At 53.4% G+C, this 20,008-nt stretch overlaps 1 protein-coding gene across 3 annotated transcripts in view; it reads left to right on the plus strand.

Annotated features, from left to right (window-relative positions):
* The first annotated feature begins 5,011 nt into the window (after positions 1 to 5,011).
* Positions 5,012 to 20,008, plus strand: part of PDE4A (phosphodiesterase 4A) — a 44,665-nt gene continuing 29,668 nt past the window's right edge. Inside the window, exons 1-2 of one of the 3 annotated variants that reach the window (XM_086409278.1) lie at positions 5,012 to 5,231; positions 5,880 to 6,079. In XM_086409278.1, coding sequence (XP_086265404.1) covers positions 5,184 to 5,231; positions 5,880 to 6,079 — 248 coding nt within the window. In that variant the 5' untranslated portion in view covers positions 5,012 to 5,183. Of the gene's footprint in view, positions 5,232 to 5,879; positions 6,080 to 8,674; positions 9,256 to 9,381; positions 9,763 to 20,008 lie in introns of those variants that run through there. The other 2 variants (XM_086409281.1, XM_086409284.1) reach the window with 2 other exon arrangements.

Below are 20,008 nucleotides of genomic sequence, written 5' to 3' on the forward strand. Positions count from 1 at the left end.
CCCCTGGAGGAGGAAATGGCAACCCACTCCAATATTCTTGATTGGAGAATTCCACGGACAAAGGAGCCTGATAGGCTGCAGTCCAGGGGTCGAAAAGAATGGAACCTGATTGAGCAACTGAATTGTTCAGTTCACAATTCAATTCACAAAAGAGAAAAATTGAGGAGTCCACTTTGAGATGGGTATCCAGGAAGACCTCCCAGAAGAGTTGTATTACTTCTCAAACACACACACACACACACACACACACACACACACACACACTTTGATCCAGACAAACGTTGTCACGCAAACACCATATACAGGTTGGAGAACCAAAAGTGCCTGAGGCTGCATAGATACTGGGTGGCTGTGCAAAGATCTGAACCCAGAATCCACATTTCTGACCAGTGTAAGATTCTGCATCCATATGTAGGCACCCTCCTCACATGTGTGCATGCACACACACACACACACACACACACACACAGAACCAGCCTTATGCCCACATAGACTGATGTGGTATCACTTTGTCACATACACACACTCCTGGCAAGTATGATCTGCTTTCATCTACACAATACTCAGACTCCCAGAGAGTTCTACCTGTCCAGTTGCAAACGGACAGCCATGTACAAAGTCTCATGTTCACATACATGCATTTGCACACACATATGCCCCATGGGGAGGGGGTGGAGCTGAGAGTCCTTCCCAGCTCCAAGGCATGGAGCTTGGGTAGTCACTGTCCCTCCTTAGGCCTGAATGATCTGGGCAAGCTGCAGACAAGGGCATTTATCGTCGTTTCCATCCCTCTCTGGCCACCCATCGCCATGTCCTCCTGAAGGTGGTGGGGGCTGGGTGAAGCCAGTGCTTCTGTCAGGCCAGGCCAGGAGCCCTGAGCAGCTGGATGAGTCAAGAGGCCCTCCTCAGCCTGAGCCTACTTGGCCATCTGGACCCCCTCCCCAGTGGGCTGCTGCCCAGGATTGGGGGAAGGCAGGTTTAGCGGCTCCCCCACCTCCTGGGCACTCAAGCCAATTTCTGAGGACCTGCCTCCCATGCCCAGGTTTCTGCCAGGGCTGATTTCTACAAAGATGCACAAGTGTCCAGGCAGTGGTGGCGTGTGTGTGTCTCCACCTCCGCCCCCTGGCCTCCTCCACTCCTTCCTTCATTCCACAAATCCTTGAGTACCTACCATGGGCTGTTCTGGGCACTGAGGATACAGCCAGAATCAGCTGCAGAATTTTGCAGAGCCCAGGACCAGATGAAAATGCAAGACCCCAGTTTAAAATTATTATTATTAAGGGATTTCTCTGGCAGTCCAGTGGCTAAGACTCTGAACTTCAAATGCAGGGAGAGTAGATTCGATCCCTGGTTGGGGAACTAAGACCCCACATGCTGAGTGGCCAAAAATTATTTTTTAATTAAAAAAAAATTTTAATGTAAGACTTTAGACCACGACAAGACCATGACAGTAGCACATTAAACCTTCTAAGCATGGGGCCCTGTGTGACTGCTCAGGTCATGTGTCCATGATGCTGGCCTTAGAACAAGACAGAAAAATCCCCTGACCTCATGGAACTAAGGGGTAGGGCAAGCAAAAACAGAAATATATAATACCCCAGGGGCGATGAATGCTGAGGAGAGAAACAAACCTGAGTGAGAGGCAGAAGGAGATGGGGTAGGGGGAGACATCCATGTCGGAAGGCCTCTGAAAAGAGGTAACTTTGAGCAGAGAGGTGAAGGAGATAAGGGAGTCCAGTGGTTTTATTCATCCACTCAAGAGGCATTTGTTGAGCACCTACTCTCTACCAGCATTGTCCAAGATCCTGAAGATTTAGCAGGGGACAAAACAGACCAACATATTGACCTCATGTCTTAATCAAAAGACAGGCAATAGCTAATAAAAGGATAGGTAAATTATATATCTTGTTAGAATGTCATAATTCTAAAACAAAATTAAGGCAGAGTCAGGGAGATTGGAGGTGGGAAGAGCACAGAATATCTGAGGGTGGTTTTCCAGGGGAGGGAAGATCAAGCGCAAAGGCCCTAAGATCAAAATATGCTCAAAGTGTTTGAGGAACAGGGAGGAGGCCAGTGGGATGAGGGGGAGGATGGGAGGAATCTCTGTTAATGTGCTGCTAAGTCGCTTCATTCATGTCCAATTCTTTGGGACCCTATGGTCGGTGGCCCTCCAGGCTCCTCTGTCCATGGGATTCTCCAGGCAAGAATACTGGAGTAAGCTGCCATGCCCTCCTCCAAGGGATCTTCCTGGCCCAGTGATCAAACCGGCATCTCTTATGTTTCCTGCACTGGCAGGAGGGTTCTTTATCACTACTAGTGTCACCTGGGAATATGTCTATAGCTCCACTGAATCAACAACAGTGATAATATTATTATGCTAGTGGCTACTGTTCCATGAGCACATACTAGGAACCAGGCACTGTGCTCAGAAACTTACATGCATTACTTCACTTCATCTTCACAACAACCTCCTCAGGTAGGTAGGAATATTATCCCCATTTTACGATGGAAACTGAAGATCAGCAAACAAGCTCAAAGAGGCTGGGAAGCTTGCCCCCAGATACACAGCTAATGAGGAGTGGTACAGTCAGGATTTGAATACAGGTCAATGTTAACACTGGAGCCGAAGCCTGGTCCTTACTACGTGACCCTTTCTCTGCCTGTCTGAGCATATGTGTCTGGTCTGTCTGCATACAGAAGAGAGGGTGCCTCTTTCTCTTTATGCTAATTTGTTCCCTCACTTATTCTTTCAGCATTCACTGAGACTATGTGCAGGGGACCACGATGAATGCGTACCATTTCTTGCCCTCACAGAGCTGTAGTGGGGAATAAAAATATAACCTCAAATGATGAGTGCTTTAATAGGGGCAGAATAAGCAGCAGTGGGAGCCCAGAACACCGACTGATTGAGTCTGGTAGAGAAGTGAAGGTGACCATTGAACAATATTCATACATACATCCATTTGTTCAACAGCTGTCTGTCATGAGCTTGCCTGGTGCTAAGTGCTGCATGGGTAAGATGATGTTTGCATTCATTTCTACCAGTTGACATTGAACTGAAGTGCTATAGCTAGAGCTATAGGGCAAGAAAAAGTAATAAGAGCCAAGGTAGGGAGTAATGTGGCCAGTCCACAGTAGACTTTCTAGGAACTTAATAACTATGCTCTTGAGTCCTCAAAATAATAACCCGACATTGAACAAAAACTTAGTAAGAGACTACAATGTTCCAGATTCAGTTCTAGGCACCGGGCATATAGTAATTAATAAAACAGATAAAATATTTTTGTCCTCCTGCAGCTGATATTCTGGGGTAGAACAAGACCAACAGTACATGTAATAAGTAAATTACATAGTATGTATTTAGGTGATAAATTCTATGAAAAAAATACAGCAGGATAAGAAAATTCAGGAATCCTGAGGGGCTAGCAACTTTAAACAGCAGTGGGGAGGTGAGAAATACTGAAAAGGTGAGATGTTACGAAGACCTGAAGGATGTGAGGGACCTGTGGATATTTAAGGCAGAGGGAACAGAAAGTGCAAAGGCTCTGAGGTTAGAGAATGCCAAGTGTGTCCAGAAGCAGTCAAGGGGCCAGTGTAGATGGAGCAGAGTGAGCCTAGGGGAGAGTGGGAGGAATGAGGACAGAGACGTTATGCAGGACTCTGTGAGCCTCTTGTTGAGGACTTTGATGTCTCCTCTGAAGAAGGTGAAAGCCATGGAGGGCTCTGAGCAGAGGAGGGTCACGATCTGATGTGGATTCTAATGGGCTCCCACAGGTTCAGATACTTTGGCCACCTGATGCAAAGAGCCAACACACTGGAAACGCCTGATGCTGGGAAAGACTGAGGGCAGGAGGAGAAGTGGGTGACAGAGGATGACATGTAGTTGGATGGCATCACCAACACAATGGACATGAATTTGAGCAAACTCTGGGAAATGGTGAAGGACAGGGAACCCTGGTGGGCTGCAGTCCATGGGATCGCAAAGGATCAGACAGGACTTAGCGACTGAACAGCAGCAGGCTCAGATGTCAATAGCATTTATTAAGCAATTACTGAGTGCCAGTTCTTCAAGAATTCAATATGGTCTGATCTCATTTCTGGAGAAGGCAAGAGCACCCCACTCCAGTACTCTTGCCTGGAAAATCCCATAGACGGAAGAGCCTGGTAGGCTGGGGTCCATGGGGTCGCTAAGAGTCGGAGACGACTGAGCGACTTCACTTTCACTTTTCACTTTTCACTTTCATGCATTGGAGAAGGAAATGGCAACCCACTCCAGTGTTCTTGCCTGGAGAATCCCAGGGAGGGCGGAGCCTGGTGGGCTGCTGTCTCTGGGGTCGCACAGAGTCGGACACGACTGAAGCGACTTAGCAGCAGATCTCATTTCATTCTCATATAGAACCTGTAAGAATTATCATTCCATTTCACAGAGGTGAAACAGGCTCAGAGAGTTTAATGCACTGACCTACGGCCACACAGCCATAATTTGCAGCGCCTGGGTGCAAAGGTAGAGCGAGCCAGGCTTCCCCTCCCCCAAGCTTTTAGATAGGGATTGCCGGCAGCAGAGCGCACTCATCACCGGGAGTTGCGTCTGTGTCCCTGTCTGTCTGTTTCTATTTCCACGCGTCCCTGTCTGTCTCCGCGAGCCTCTGCCTGCGCGTCCCCCATCTGTGCCCAAACCGCCGTCTCGCTGCGCCCGGCCCCCGCACATCGGAGCTATTTCGGGTTTAGGCATAAAATCCCAACAGCTCGGAGGAGACGCTTCCTCCGGCCCCCAGCTCAGACCACGCGCCACACGTGGCCGGCTCTGGGAGCTCCCGGTCTTCTCTGAGGGATCCCCAGGCTGGGGAAGCCCCCGCAGGAGGACCGGTGGGGGCTGGGGCGACCCGGGCCCGAGGCTCCCGGCCCCCCAGTGGCCAATCTAGGCATTGACACTGTTCAGAGCCCGGCCGTGCGTCAGCTGTTGCTCTGGCAACATGCGTGTGACGTCACCAACAGGCAGTGCGTCAGTCACCCGCTGACGTCACGCCCCGGGAGAGGCAATTGGCGAGGTGCGGAGGTGGATTCCATGCTCAGCCTGCAGGGGGAGCCCCAGGGCGCTGATGGTAGACGCCTTTGGCCTGGTCCTGTAGGAGGCACTAGCCGGGGCATGACATGGAGCACCCGAGGCACGCTAGTTTGGCGAAATGAAGAGGAGTCGCAGTGTCCTGTCGGTGGCCGGAACCGGGGACGAGGTGCGAGAGGCGGGGCGGGGCTGGGGACGAGGTTTGGGTTGGGTTGGGGGTCGGGAGCCCCCTAGTGACCACAGCTGCTCACTAAGCCTGGCCCTACTTCCTCGAGGCATCAAGTCTTGTCCCCTCATGCCTCAGTTTACTCCCTTGACTTCATTATTCTGCTGCTGCCCGGATTAAGAGGCTCTTAGCCCAGGGTTAGAAGGCAGGGCCTTCCAGGGGTTTTCCCAATAGGGAGAGGATTGTAGGGTGGGTGCGGAGAGTTGTTGGGGGTGAAGGTCTTTAGGGTCTCAGATGTAAGGAAGGGAGGAGGCCACATACATTTAGGAGGCTTCGTAGACGTGGAGGGTGGTGATGTGTTAGAAAGGTTTCGTGGTGAGGACGGACTACAGGCATGAGGCCCCAGAAGCCCCAGGACTGAGACATCAAAAGGGAACCCCACAAAAATTATGACTGAGAAAGGGCACCTTTCAAATGTAAGAGCTGGGGACGCCCCCTCTGTGAGAGGGATGCTAAAATGGGAGCGGGGCACAGAAGCCTTAATCCCCATAGGCGCCTCTCTCAGATGGCCAGGGAGGCACGTTACTGCGGGGAGGAGCTCAGAGCTGCCTGACCAGGCGGTACCCCTATCCCGCCCTTGTCTCACCTCAGAGGCCTCGAGAGACCCCCGAGCCGGGCCGAGCCAACATGCTGGGGGCTGACCTCCGACGCCCTCGCCGACGCCTCTCCACGGGTCCAGGCCTAGGCTGGGCTGAGCCTGAGCCCTTGGACCCTGGGGTCCCTCTGCCTCCTCGGCCCACCACTCTGCCGCTGCTGATCCCTCCGCGAATTTCCATCACCAAAGCTGACAGGTAGGCGGGAGGTGGACCGGGCTGGGAGGTGGGATGGAGGAACAGGGCCAGCTGGGCTAATTCCAGCCACCAGCCCTTTCCTTTGCTCCAGGCTCCTGGCTTCCTGAGTTTTGCAAAACCAGCTGAAAGTTCTCCTGGAGCTTGGTGGATCAGGTTGTGACATCCCACCGCCCCCAAGTGGCACCTCTTGCAGGCTTTAGAGGAACCCCTTCTTCCATTTTGCAGCTGCCTCCGCCAGCAAGGGGCAGGGTTTTAGAAAGGGTTTGGACCCTCCAGTCTGCAAGAATGCTCCCATAAGCAGAAAGCTGGGACAGGTTAGGGAGTACACGTCCCACCAATCCGTGTGCACCTCTATTTCCCTTTCTAAGAGGATGTCGTTTCTTCAAGGCGTTAAAAGGGGATGGTGGGACACTGCAGGCGGTCTGGACTGGCATTTTTCTTTCTTCTGAGCCTAGCTTCACACTGAACTTCCTTGCTCTTTCTCATCTGGGGTCCTCAGAGGGTACTTCAACCCTCCTCTTGGCCCAAGGATGAATTTGAAAGCCAGACGACTGAGCTAGTCCTGGCTGCTGGCAGGCCCTGTCCCCACTGCCCTCCTCGGGCCACTGTTTTCTGCAGCCTCAATCTCCCCACCCACCCCTTTGTCTACTCAAAGGGCTCCAGGGTCTCTGCTTGGATCATGCTACAATGATTCATTTCCAGATGAGGGAAGAAGTGACTGTCATTCTCCTCTCCAAATGGCTTAATGAACCCCCACCCCAACTCCAAATCCCTCTAGCCTCCTTCAGGCCACAGATCCAGTGACCTGCTCTGGCCCACTGCCTTGGGCCTTCCTTTTTCTGCCACCCCCGCTCTGACCTGACCCCCCCACACACACCATTTACCCCACTCTGAGCTTTGGCCAATCCAACAATACCCCTGACCCCAAGAATTTGGTCCAACCCAAGACCCTCAAGTGATCTGGGGAGGAATCACAGCCCTTGTGAATTCCCTAGAAGCTTTTTTGGGGTATGCACTTGTGGGGAGGGTCCCCGAGAGAAGTGGGGGACACAGTTCTGGCCTCTGGGACATTCAGCGGCTGCTAATGGCAGGGCGGTTCTAGCTCCGCGTTCGCCCACGCCCGGAGCCCCCTCTGGCAGGGAGAAAAGCGGCTGTGGGGGTTGGAGCTTTCTCTCTCTCTCTCTCTCTTTTTTTAATAAGAACAGTGCGGAGGGAGGGCGGTGGCAGACGGCACGGCCTGCCCGGGGGAGCCCTTGAGGGGGGCGCACGGGGGCGGGGCCTGGTTTTGTGGACTGGCTTCCGAGCTCCTTAATCCGGGCGCGCATCGACCGGGGCACGGGCGGGGGATGGGGCACAAGGGTGTGTACACGGCCCTCTGTCCCGCAGCCTCCTTCACCAGGGCTCGGTCCAGGGCCGGGGCGGGGGAAAGGGAGGGCTCTCGGATCCCGCTAGCTCTTTGCTCGCTCGCGCTCGGCGCGGCGCTGGGGGAGGCGGGAGCGTGAGTCACGGCGACTCCCGATTTAGGTGCCGGAAGGGGGGCTCTGCCGGCGGGGGCAGCGGGGAGGAGGCGCGGCTGTTTACTCGCCTGAAAAGGGCACGGGAGTGCGTCCCGCGGCTGCCCGGGACCTGCCTCAGTTTACCTCCTGCAGAAGCGCTTTAGAAGAGGCAGCGACGCACAGAGCGGTGGGCGGGCAGTTGGGGTATCAGCCACCGGGTATCCTTCCGGAGCCACACAGAAACCAAAGGGAAACACCTCAAAGCGGCCCCAGGTCGACCACACACACACACACACACACACACACACCAACACACGTTGACTCTCTCAGACACCAGTCAAACAGAGGCAGAGTCGAGTGCAAAACTCCGCAAGCGCGGACCGACCACAGTACACACCCAATCGCGTGGGAACACAGGCACAGCTCCCAGGCCACCAGAACAGACCCTGTAGAGGCGCACACCCTCCAAACAGGCAGCACACGTGCACACACTTCCTTCAGACACAGACAGGCACATACACGCACAGCGAAATCCAGATAAACAGGCAGATCGCAGCAGCCAACCACGTGCGCGCACACACTTCGAGCAGACAACGAAAACACAGACAAACCCTCGGAAGAGGCCACGTGCGCGCACATCCCGCCCCGGGCACACACCATCGCCATCCCCTGACCCACCAACAGGAGACTCCCCGAACACCGTCGCAGCCCGCTGCAGGGACCGCGTCCGAGTTACCGGGACCACTCCTCACCAGCTCCCCCTGGCCAGGGGTAGCGGCGAGGACAAGTCCGCACTGGGCTCCGCCCCCACCATGATGGACAGACTGACTGACACACCGGCAACCAGTCGGGTGTCTCCTTCATGATCGGATTAACCGTTTAACTCCTTGGTACCCGTGTGCACCGCGACTAAGGCAGGGAGCTCTGGAGAGAGCCGAGTTCCGGCTCCCCCTCCCCGCGGGGAGCGGGGCTCTGCGTGGGCGGGAAGGGCCCCCTCCTTGGGTGGCTGCCCCCCACTGGCCCGGACGGAGGAGGAGGGGGGCGGTGCTGACAGCCGCGGCGGGCGGGGGGCGGGGAGAGGCGGGACGGGGCGGGGGAGCCTGGGCTGGCTCCGAGCGGGACGCTGAACGCCGAGAGCGCTGCCGAGCATCGAACGGAGAGCCAAGGCGCCGACAGGGAACCTCCGCGCCCGGCCCGGGGGCGATCGGCCCGCAGCGCCCCCGGGTCTCTCCCCGGGACGCCATGGCCCCACCGAGGCCAGGCGCACCTGCGGGACCCCGGGCGCATCAGCTGGCGCGCAGCTGAGCAGGGTTCAGCTGTTTTGGAGAGGCCAGGGCCCCCTAGGGTGCAGGTGGGGACCAGGGCCATGGAGCCCCCGGCCGTCCCCTCGGAGAGGAGCCTGTCTTTGTCTCTGCCTGGGCCCCGGGAGGGCCAGGCCACCCTGAAGCCGCCCCCCCAGCACCTGTGGCGGCAGCCGCGGACCCCCATCCGTATCCAGCAGCGCGGCTACTCGGACAGCGCGGAGCGCGCGGAGCCCGAACGGCCGCCACATCGGCCCATAGAGCGCGCCGACGCCGTGGACACCGGCGACCGGCCTGGCCTGCGCACATCCCGCATGTCCTGGCCCTCGTCCTTTCACGGCAGCGGCAGCGGCAGCGCGGGCGGAGGCAGCTGCAGGCGGTAAGACTCCGAGCTGCGGACGCGCGCGGAGCGGATAGGCGCGCAGAGAGGACGCAACTCTCTCCACTGACCGCAGGGGGCGCTGTGCTGCGGGTGGGGTCAGTGTGACTGACGGGGACCGAAGGGGAGTTCTGCGGGGGCGTCGAGGACCTGGGCCCCCTGATCGTGCACCGCAAGCGAGGCGTCCAACTGAAGCTGATCCTGGGGTCAACTTAGGAGGCGCCATGCTGCGTGTGTTAACGGGAATCTTAGTTGAAGGCTGCAACTTTAGGTGTCTACGGTGACAGAGCAAGACAACGGCTAGGCTGGGAACCACTTGACCGGGCTTTCCTGGGGGTGCTGTTTTAAGGGCTAGATTCACTGTGTTTGGGGAACTCTGTAGCGGGGGAGGGGGGAATGCCTGCTAGGACCACAATGCTTCCTGCAGACTGGCGAGCTCTCAGAGTCTTTCTAAAGCCTGCAAGAACCTATTGGGAGCGGGATTCCTGGACTTGCACTGCAGCTGAGGTCAGTAATCTAAAGGGGGCCTCTGAGGGAGCCCTATCTTGGGGGCTGTGCGCTATGTGGGAGTCCCCTCTCAGGGCAGGAATGTTAAGGCTCAGTAGCTGCCTAGAGGGAAGGAGCAGTGTTCAGGGGGCGCATAGTCCCAACATAGGGTGAGGGAGTCCCTGCCTCCTCCGATGACAGTGATGAGGTGTGTTGGGTACCCTCTCATTGACCGGAGTTGGTCATCCAGCTGTTGGGAATGGCCAGCTGTGGCTGCATGCTCTGCCTGGGTTTCTGGGGTCCTGTGACTGTCACAGCATAACTGTGCATGTTTCCAGGATATTGTAGTTTGTGACATGCTGACTACGTGCTCCCAGGACAGTGATTGTTGTCTATGTGACTTGTGCGCTTCAGGGACATGGTGATGGGGTCCCTATGACTGTGTGTTCTTCGGGTCTGTGCTTATATGACTATGTGCTTCTGGTACAGTGACTATGACGGTGACTTCATGTAGCCCTGGGGCACAGTGGCTTTGCAGGGTGACTGTGTGTGCTCCTGGGATGCTGTGATTATGACAGCATGGCTGTGCGTGTTACTGGAACACTGTCATTGTGACAGCATGGCTGTGTGTGCTCACAGGACGTTGCGATTGTGTCACTGACTATGCGTGCCCATAAGACATGGTGAGTGTCATAGAGTGACTGTCTGCTCCTGGGACAGTGATTATGACAAGGTGATGGTGTGTCTCTGGGGCAGTGATGGTGACAGACTCAGGACAGACTCCTGGGACCGCCATTAAGGCAGAGTGACTGTAGGGCAGTGATTGTGACAGAGTGTCTCTGGGATGCAGTGATGGTTGCCCTGTGATGTGTATACTCCTGGGGGCCATGTGATTGTGTCAACACGACTGTTCGTGCCTGGGACACTGTGATTGAGACACTGCTCTAGGATGCTTGCGTGTCCTGTGCCTGGGTGTTGGTGCTCTGACTTTTGGGGTGTGCTTCTGACTGCCTGGCATGCCAAGCTCTAATTACCTAATGTTCCTATGATGCTCTGGTGTCTGACCTTGTGTCCTGGTGACATGTGTGACTCATGGCTTTGACTGCGTGCTTTGTCTGACTCCCATGGGAGTTTGGAACATCACTGGGACAGTCAGATGCAGGCCTCTCCCAGAGTTCCTGAGGGAGGCCCCTCTAGGCTGGGACCCTCCTATTCTGGCCTTCTCTGGGGACCTCCAGCTGGCACCACAGCCTCTAGATCACCCACCCACCTCCATTCAGGGCACACCCCAGCCTCAGCATCCCTGACCCATCCCAGGAAGCAAGTGTCATGGATCCAGTACTCACAGCCTGCTATTTCCCAGAGGGAATTGAAGGAAAACAAAGCTGGAATCAACAGGAAATGCCAAAGACCAGGGGCAACTTGCCAAACTGGCTCAGGTCACTGTCCTGAGACACCCACAAGGGGGTGGGGTGCAATAGGAACAGAGCGTTATTCCCTTTTTAGGCCCCAGAGATTCCTCCTACCCTGGTCTCTGGGGTGCTGACTCTCTTGGGACGATGACTGAGTGATAATAACCATCATTATCTTAGTGGCGTCCAACTCATAATGGCTTGCTCTTGGGCTCCATGCCGGGAACTTTTCCACACTTCATCTCCAGTGATCCATGAGGTATTCCTGTTGGACACATGGGAAGCAGAGGCCCAGAGGGGCAAAGCCTGTTCTTCTTACCCAGGTTCACACAACCAGGAAATGGCAGAGCTGAAATTCATTCCAACACAGGTCCCCTCTGATTCCTGTGCACCCTGGGCCAAGTGTCTTGGCCTCTCTAAGCCCCAGTTTCCCCATCTGCCTTTCCCCAACTGCCTTGTGGGGGTCATTTGAAAAAAATACATTTATTTATTTTTGGCTGCTTCGAGTCTCAGTTGCAGTGCAAGGACTTCTCTCTCGTTGTGGCTCTTGGGCTTAGTTGCCTATACAGCGTGTGGGATCCCAGTTCCCTGACCAGGGATCAAACCTGTGTCACCTGCATTGGAAGGTGGATTCTTAACCTCTGGACCACCTGGGGTCATTTTTTAAAAAATAATTAATTAATTAATTTGGCTGTGCTGGATCTTAGTTGCAGGATTTGGAATCTAGTTCCCTGACCAGGGATTAAATCCAGCCCCCCTGCGTTGGAAGTGCAGAGTCTTAGCCACTGGCCCACCAGGAAGGTCCCCCGTAGGGCTCATTTTGAGAATTCTGTGAGATTGGGGATGTGTGTAAAGGACTTAACACAGCAAGTGCTTGGTAGACAGTCACTCAGGGACCGGGATTTGGGAGAGGAGCTGGGACCTAGGTAGACCCTGCTCCTCTAGTGTGTGTTAGTTGCTCAGTCATGTCCAGCTCTTTGGGACCCCATGGACTAGCCGACCAGGATCTTCTGTCCACGGAATTCTCCCGGCAAGAATACTGGAGTCGGTTGCCATTCCCTTCTCCAGGGGATCTTCCCGACCTAGGGATCAAAACTGGATCTTCTGCCTTGCAGGCAGATTCTTTACCATCTGAGCTACCAGGGAAGCTTGCCCCTCTAGTATGGGAGGGAAAAACAGGAACCTCAACCACATCCCGGCAGGAGGTCAGGTTTCTGTTCCGCTGTGGGCCTGTGCAGCCTCCGGCGACTGCAGGGAGGGCACTGGTGCCAGCGTCCTCCCCCACCCCCAGGCAGAAGGAAGAAGGGGAAACAGAGGCGGCCAGTGGGAACTGCACTCCTTTTAAATGGGCATTCAGCCAGCTCAGTTCCCCAGAAATGGTGCACACACGCGGGATTCCAGTACTACCCACGTTAGAGTTCATGCAACCACTGAAAAAGGGATCAGGAGAGCCCTTTAGACTTGAATCACAGGAACCTCCAAAGAGAGGGCACTCCATCCTCCATCTGAGATGGCATGCGCAACCCCCCTCCAGACCTGGGAATGTAAGAGCCTGCGCTCCCAGCGCCCTGTGGGGCTGAGTCATGGCACCACCACGATCTGTCAAGAAGCAGATGGAGCGGGAGGAAGAGGACTCTGGTGGTGAGGTGGGGGAACTTGTCGGAATTAGGTGCGAGGCCAGCGTAGAGACCCCTTTTGGGTACCTCCAGACGCTCCCTGCCCAGAGGGGCGCTGCCTGGTCCCAGGAGGGGTTGGACGAAGCCGGATTGGGGTCTCTCTCTGGCCAGTGGTTTCCACTGGGGGCTTCGCCTCCCCCAGTCACTGGCGCCCCCACATCCCTGCGTGTGTTTTGAGAGCAGGTTTCTCCTCGCGCCCCGCCCTCCGCGCGCCCTCTGCTGGGTGACAAGGGAGGCACAGGCTGAGTATGAGCTCCGAGTCCGAACCTGCCCCCGGGACTCTAGTCCCCCAGAGTCCAGCAAAGTCGCCGCCGCCGCCGCCACTGCTGCGGAGCCCCTGGATTATTATTGCATGTTTATTGAGCGCCCGGGAGAGCGGGCGCCAGGCCGGCTGACCGCAGGCTCGTGAGTGAGGTCCTCGCCCACCCGAGGTTGGGACCAGGCTACCACCTCCATCCTCCACCCCGGGCCGAGCGTAGTGGAAACAGCCGCCTGGCGGATGCAGAGGAATTTGGCGGCGAAGTTGAGGACGCAGAGTTCCCGGCTCGCCCCCGCGCGCCTTGGCCCAAGCTGATGTCCATGCGATGGCCTCCTAACACCAACCTGCGTTTTAACTCCCCGCATCTTTGGCTTTTCACGACCAAGATAATCACGATGGTGTGATCACTGACCTAAAGCCAGACATCCTGGAATGTGAAGTCAAGTGGGCCTTAGAAAGCATCACTACGAACAAAGCTAGTGGAGGTGATGGAATTCCAGTTGAGCTATTTCAAATCCTGAAAGATGATGCTGTGAAAGTGCTGCACTCAATATGCCAGCAAATTTGGAAAACTCAGCAGTGGCGACAGGACTGGAAAGGGTCAGTTTTTATTTCCAATCCCAAAGAAAGGCAATGCCAAAGAATGCTCAAACTACCGCACAATTGCACTCATCTCATATCCTAGTAAAGTAATGCTCAAAATTCTCCAAGCCAGGCTTCAGCAATACATGAACGGTGAACTTCCAGATGTTCAAGCTGGTTTTAGAAAAGGCAGAGGAACCAGAGATCAAATTGCCAACATCTGCTGGATCATCGAAAAAGCAAGCGAGTTCCAGAAAAACATCTATTTCTGCTTTATTGACTATGCCAAAGCCTTTGACTGTGTGGATCACAATAAACTGTGGACAATTCTGAAAGAGATGGGAATACCAGACCACCTGACCTGCCTCTTGAGAAACCTATATGCAGGTCAGGAAGCAACAGTTCGAACTGGACATGGAACAACAGATTGATTCCAAATAGGAAAAGGAGTACGTCAAGGCTGTATATTGTCACCCTGCTTATTTAACTTCTATGCAGAGTACATCATGAGAAACGCTGGGCTGGAAGAAGCACAAGCTGGAATGAAGATTGCCGGGAGAAATATCAATAACCTCAGATATGCAGATGACACCACCCTTATGGCAGAAAGTGAAGAGGAACTAAAAAGCCTCTTGATGAAAGTGAAAGAGGAGAGTGAAAAAGTTGGCTTAAAGCTCAACATTCGGAAAACGAAGATCATGGCATCTGGTCCCATCACTTCATGGGAAATAGATGGGGAAACAGTGGAAACAGTGTCAGACTTTATTTTTGGGGGCGGGGGGCTCCAAAATCACTGCAGATGGTAACTGCAGCCATGAAATTAAAAGATGCTTACTCCTTGGAAGAAAAGTTATGATCAACCTAGATAGCATATTGAAAAGCAGAGACATTACTTTGCCAACAAAGGTCCATCTAGTCAAGGCTATGGTTTTCCAGTGGTCATGTATGGATGTGAGAGTTGGACTGTGAAGAACGCTGAGCGCCGAAGAATTGATGCTTTTGAACTGTGGTGTTGGAGAAGACTCTTGAGAGTCCCTTGGACTGCAAGGAGACCCAACCAGTCCATTCTGAAGGAGATCAGCCCTGGGATTTCTTTGGAAGGACTGATTCTAAAGCTGAAACTCCAGTACTTTGGCCACCTCATGTGAAGAGTTGACTCATTGGAAAAGACTCTGATGCTGGGAGGGGTTGAGGGCAGGAGGAGAAGGGGACAACAGAGGATGAGATGGCTGGATGGCATCACTGACTCGATGGACGTGAGTCTGAGTGAACTCCGGGAGTTGGTGATGGATAAGGAGGCCTGGCGTGCTGCGATTCATGGGGTTGCAAAGAGTCGGACACGACTGAGCAACTGAACTGAACTGAACTGATCTTTGGCTTTGCATTCCTGCCAAGGAAACCGAGAGATAAGTGATTTGCCCAAGGTCACGGGCAAGGCAGAGCTGAGGTTAAAAACCAAGTCTCCGAGACTCCAGACCAGTAGCTAAGATTCAGATTGTAGCCCTAACCGCTGACTCGCTGTGTGACCTTGGACCAGCATCACGGCTCTCTGTGCCTCAGTTTCCTATTCCGTAAACAGGGGCTGAAAAAGATCTGCCCTGGGTAGATCTGAGTAGGGCTGTGGTAAGGCTGAGCTGGCTGACAGTGGGGCCATGCAGTTTGGAGCTGGTGTTTTGAGAACTTGCACTTCCTCAAAACGCACTTCCTCAGTAGAGAGAGAGAAAGGGGGCATCCCCCAAACCTCAAACCCTGGCTGCCAGGGTGCCCCCTTGCTGACCAGCAAGCTCCTCTGAATTGGAAGAAACTAGGGCCTTGGGGAACTGCAGATTTCAGGGTGAGGAGAGAGTTGGGGGGGGGTACATGAGAGCCTGCTGTTTTCTTACTCCTAAGAGCCCAAATCCAGCCTTTGCCCTTGGCTTGCTGTGTGACCTCAGTAAAGGATTTCCCTTGTCTGAGCCTTAGTTTCCTCATCTGCAACAGGGCCATTCATTTCACAACACTGATTGAGCATCTTCAGGCTGTGGTGAAGAATGCAATGGACCCAGTCCTGCCATCCTGGAGTTCTCAGACTAGCCAGTGAGGAGGAAATTGCACAGAAAGGCATTCAGTAATTTCAGATGGTGACCATGGGACAGGAAGAGAAGAGGGACCCTGAAGTCAGGGAAGATCTCTTTCAGGAAGTGACTTTTGAGCAGAGACCTAAATGAAGTGAGAGAAGATGCTATGAGGGTAACAAGCAGAGGGAACAGCAAAGGTTCCGAGGTAGGAACCTGTTTTACATGCTGGAGGGAAAGCATGGAGGGCAGGTGTGACTGGCACAGAGCGAGCAAGGGGTGCTGGAAGGAAATGAGGTCGGAGGTGATGGAGCAGCTCATGTAGGGCCTTGTAGGTCAGGGTCAGTGTTGGCTTTAGACCAACCCTTTATTTTATTTATTTTGAATATTATTAATTTCTTTGGCTGTGCTGGGTCTTAGTTGCAACATGTGGGATCTAGTTCCTTGACCAGGGATTGAAGCCAGGACCCCTGCATTGGGAGCACAGACTTTTAGCCACTAGACCACCAGGGAAGTCCCTAGACCTCAGTTTATATCTGACTTCCTAGGAAGGATCAAAGATCAAAGGGCTGGAAGGAAACTGAACCATGAAGGCCCTGTTGGGCAGAATTCCAGTCTCCAAATCAGACAACTCAGCACATAATTGAGGGAATTCCCTGGTGGTCCAGCAATTAGGATTTGGTGCATTCACTGCTAGGGACAAGGGTTCGATCCCTGGTGGGAGAACTAAGATCCTACAAGCTGTGTGGTGTGGTCAAAAAAAAAAAAAAATCATAATCAAGCTGTGCTCCTTCCAAGCTGAGTGACTCCTGCCAAGTCACTTCCCTTTCTGGGGCTTGAGCTTCCCTATCTCTCTCTCTCTTTTTAAACACTTATTTTTATTTGGTTTCACCAGGTCTTAGCTGAGGCACACAGGATCTTTAGTTGCAGCGTGGGGGATCTAGTACCCTGACCAGGAATCAAACCTGATCCCCCTGCATTGGCAGTGCAGAGTCTTAGCCACTGGATCACCAGGGAATTGGTGGGCTTGACTTCCCCATCTCTGAAATGGGCCTAGTGTGAACCCTATTTTCTCAAAGTCTGGTTTGAAGAATCAGCAAAACAATTCAGGGAACCCTGAGGGCAGGTAAGTATGAAGGCCCTTCCTTTTTGTTTGTACCTGGACTGAAGGGTCCTGGTGGCCAGGGCATGGGTCTTAGTGGGTTTAGAGCAACAGTTCCAAACCAGGGGCAATCTGCAATGGCTGGGGACATTTTAGTCATCGTGACTGGGTGTGGGGGCTGCTACTGGCATCTAGTGGGGAGGCGGTAGACTGTCTGCTGCTGCTCCTGTCTCATAGGACTGCCCTCCAGGACAAAGAATCATAGGTGCTAAATGTCAATAGTGTCAAGATAGGGAAACCCTGCATTCTCAACAAGGTGACATCACCTCCAGGGGGTGAAATTTGGTTCTTGGAGCGGATGTGTGAAGAAAAGCGTTATGTATAAAGCCTGGATATATACCCAGTATATAAATAGATATACAGCATATCTATGCCATTAACATTATTACATGGAGGAGGCAACTGTGGTGGGGAGGGGAGCATCTAAAAAGACACTCAGAAGGACTTCCCTGGCAGCAACCCACTCCAGTATTCTTGCCTGGAGGATCCCCATGGGCACAGGAGCCTGGCGGGCTACAGTCCATGGGGTTGCAAAGGGTCGGACACGACTGAAGAGACTGAGCACACAGCACCAGGGGTGAAGAATCCACCTGCCAATCCAGAGGACACGAGTTTGATCCTTGGTCCAGGAAGATTCCACATGCCGCAGAGCAACTAAGTCCGTGTGCCACGACTACTGAGCCTGCGATCTAGAGCCTGTGAGCCACGACTACTGAGCCTGTTCTAGAGCCCATGCTCCCCAGCAAGAGCAGCCACCGCAGTGAGAAACCTGTGCACCCCAAGTAGAGGGTAGCTCCCGCTGACAGCAAGTAAAGAAAGCCAGCCTGTGGCAATGAAGCCCCAGCCCTGCAACAACAACAACAAAAAAGACTCCATGCTTCCAGTACAGGTGGCATGGGTTCAATTCCTGATCAGGGAACTAAGATCCCACATGCTATGCAGTGTGGCAAAAAAATTTTTTTAATAAATAAAATAAATAAAAAGGCACTCAGGGGGCAGTCATGAAATAAAGAGAGATAGCCACTGACCTAGAGCTGGGCTCAGCCACTCACTGGCTGTGTGACTTTGAGCAGGTTGTTTTTCTCCAAGACTGAGATTTCCCATCTATAAAATGGGACACTAGTGTCACTTCATGGGCATTTTGTGAGAATTAAATGAGATCATAGCTAGAGGCGGTGAATGCACAGGAAGTATTCTGAAGGTTAGCTGCTATATCATCATTATCATCATAACCATTGTCTATATCCTCTGGTTAGTGGATAGCACGGCTTACACATTATAAGCTCTCTGTAAATGCTTCTCAGAGAAGGCAATGGCACCCCACTCCAGTACTCTTGCCTGGAAAATCCCATGGATGGAGGAGGCTGGTGGGCTACGGTCCATGGGGTCACTGAGGGTCGGACACAACTGAGCGACTTCACTTTCACTTTTTACTTTCATGCATTGGAGAAGGAAATGGCAACTCACTCCAGTGTTCTTGCCTGGAGAATACCAGGGATGGGGGAGCCTGGTGGGCTGCCGTCTATGGGGTCGCTCAGAGTCGTACATGACTCAAGTGACTTAGCAGCAGCATAAATGTTTCTCCAATAATAATAATCATTACTAGATGGTTCTTTCGGCCATGAGTTCACCATCCTCTTGGCTTGCTGACTTTCCAAATAATGTCGATATTTCTTGCCCCAACAACTCGTCTCTTGATTTACTGGCCCATTGTGTGATGAGGAGTCCAACCTTGGACTTGGGAACACATTTTGGTGTGGGCAGTCATGAGCTTTATTGCCCTGGTGGAGGAATTTTCGGGTAAGGCCCTACCAGCTGCCAGGACCGCTTGTTCTGACGATCAGCCCTTCAAAATTCCCTGAAGTGTCACCGGCTGCCCCAGCACTTGTAGTTGGAGCAAACTCTAAAAAAGAAAAAGTAACTAACATTCAGTGAGTGCTTATTATGTCCAGACACTTCTCTGAGCCTTTTACATGTCCATCCCTGAGGTGTGTCATGTTATTGAACCCATTTTACAGGTGGGGAAACTGAGGCTCCATGAAATGAAGTGACTGGCTCAAGGTCAGATGAATAAGAAATACTGGAGGCCAGACTGAAGCCTACGTAGTCCAGCTTAGTGCCCCTTGACTTGGGAGCCAACAGGTAGAAAGGGGAGAGATTCACAGAGATGATTTAGATTTAGAGATTTGCCCCATTTTCTTATTTTAAACTTCTTCCCCTTCCCTAACCCAAAGGAGTCACAGACAGGAGGGGTAGGCATTGGAATTATAACTAGTTAGCTGATTTTCAAGCTTCCCAGGTGGCTCAATATATAAAGAATCTACCTGCCGATGCAGGAGATGCAAGAGACCTGAGTTTGATCCCTGGGTCGGGAAGATCCCCTGGAGAAGGAAATGGCAACCCAGTCCAGTATTCTTGCCTGAAGAATCCCACGGACAGAGAAGCCTGGCGGGCTACAGTCCATGGAGTCGCAGTCCGACATGACTGAAGCGACTGAGCGGAGGCAGAGCTGACTTTATTCAAGAATCTTCACCTCTCTGAGTCTCAGTTTCCTCATCTGTGAAAAGGGATAATATGCCACCGCAACAGAGTCACAGTGACTGCACATGCAAACCCACCACCACTGGGCGCCGTGGAAGTCACTGCTGAGGGGAGGTCAAGTTCTTGGAGCCACCTCATGAGCTCAGGGGGCCCTGATTCTAAAGAATACCTCAGAGAGTCTAAGGAGTAGCAGGACTCGAGGAGCCCTAGGAGTGTCTGGGGGCTGTGAGCACACTCAGAGCTTCTAGGGGTCTCTTAAGAGTTATGAGGCATGTCTCGGAGGCTGTGGGGGGTATTCTGGGGCTGCCCCAAGGATTGTGGATACATCTTGGATTCCAGGGGTAGCACAGGGTTTCAGGACTGTCTTAGGAGCTGTAGAGGAATCTAGTTGTGCCTCTGGGGTCCATGGGGCACCCCAAGATTTTGGTGGCATCCCCATAGTCATGGAAACATCCCCTGAATCCTAAGGCATCCCTGAGTTTATGTTAGGGTCTCAGCACTAGAGGCATCTCAGGGGTGCTGCGGAGCTATGGGGGCGGGAAATCTGAGGGACTGTGGAAACATTCTTGACGTCTGTGAGG

Source organism: Bos grunniens, chromosome 7, assembly GCF_055505025.1.
Source record: "Bos grunniens cultivar Pamir isolate PY7600 chromosome 7, Bosgru_T2T1.0, whole genome shotgun sequence".
In the NCBI taxonomy this organism is placed as follows: domain Eukaryota; kingdom Metazoa; phylum Chordata; class Mammalia; order Artiodactyla; family Bovidae; genus Bos; species Bos grunniens.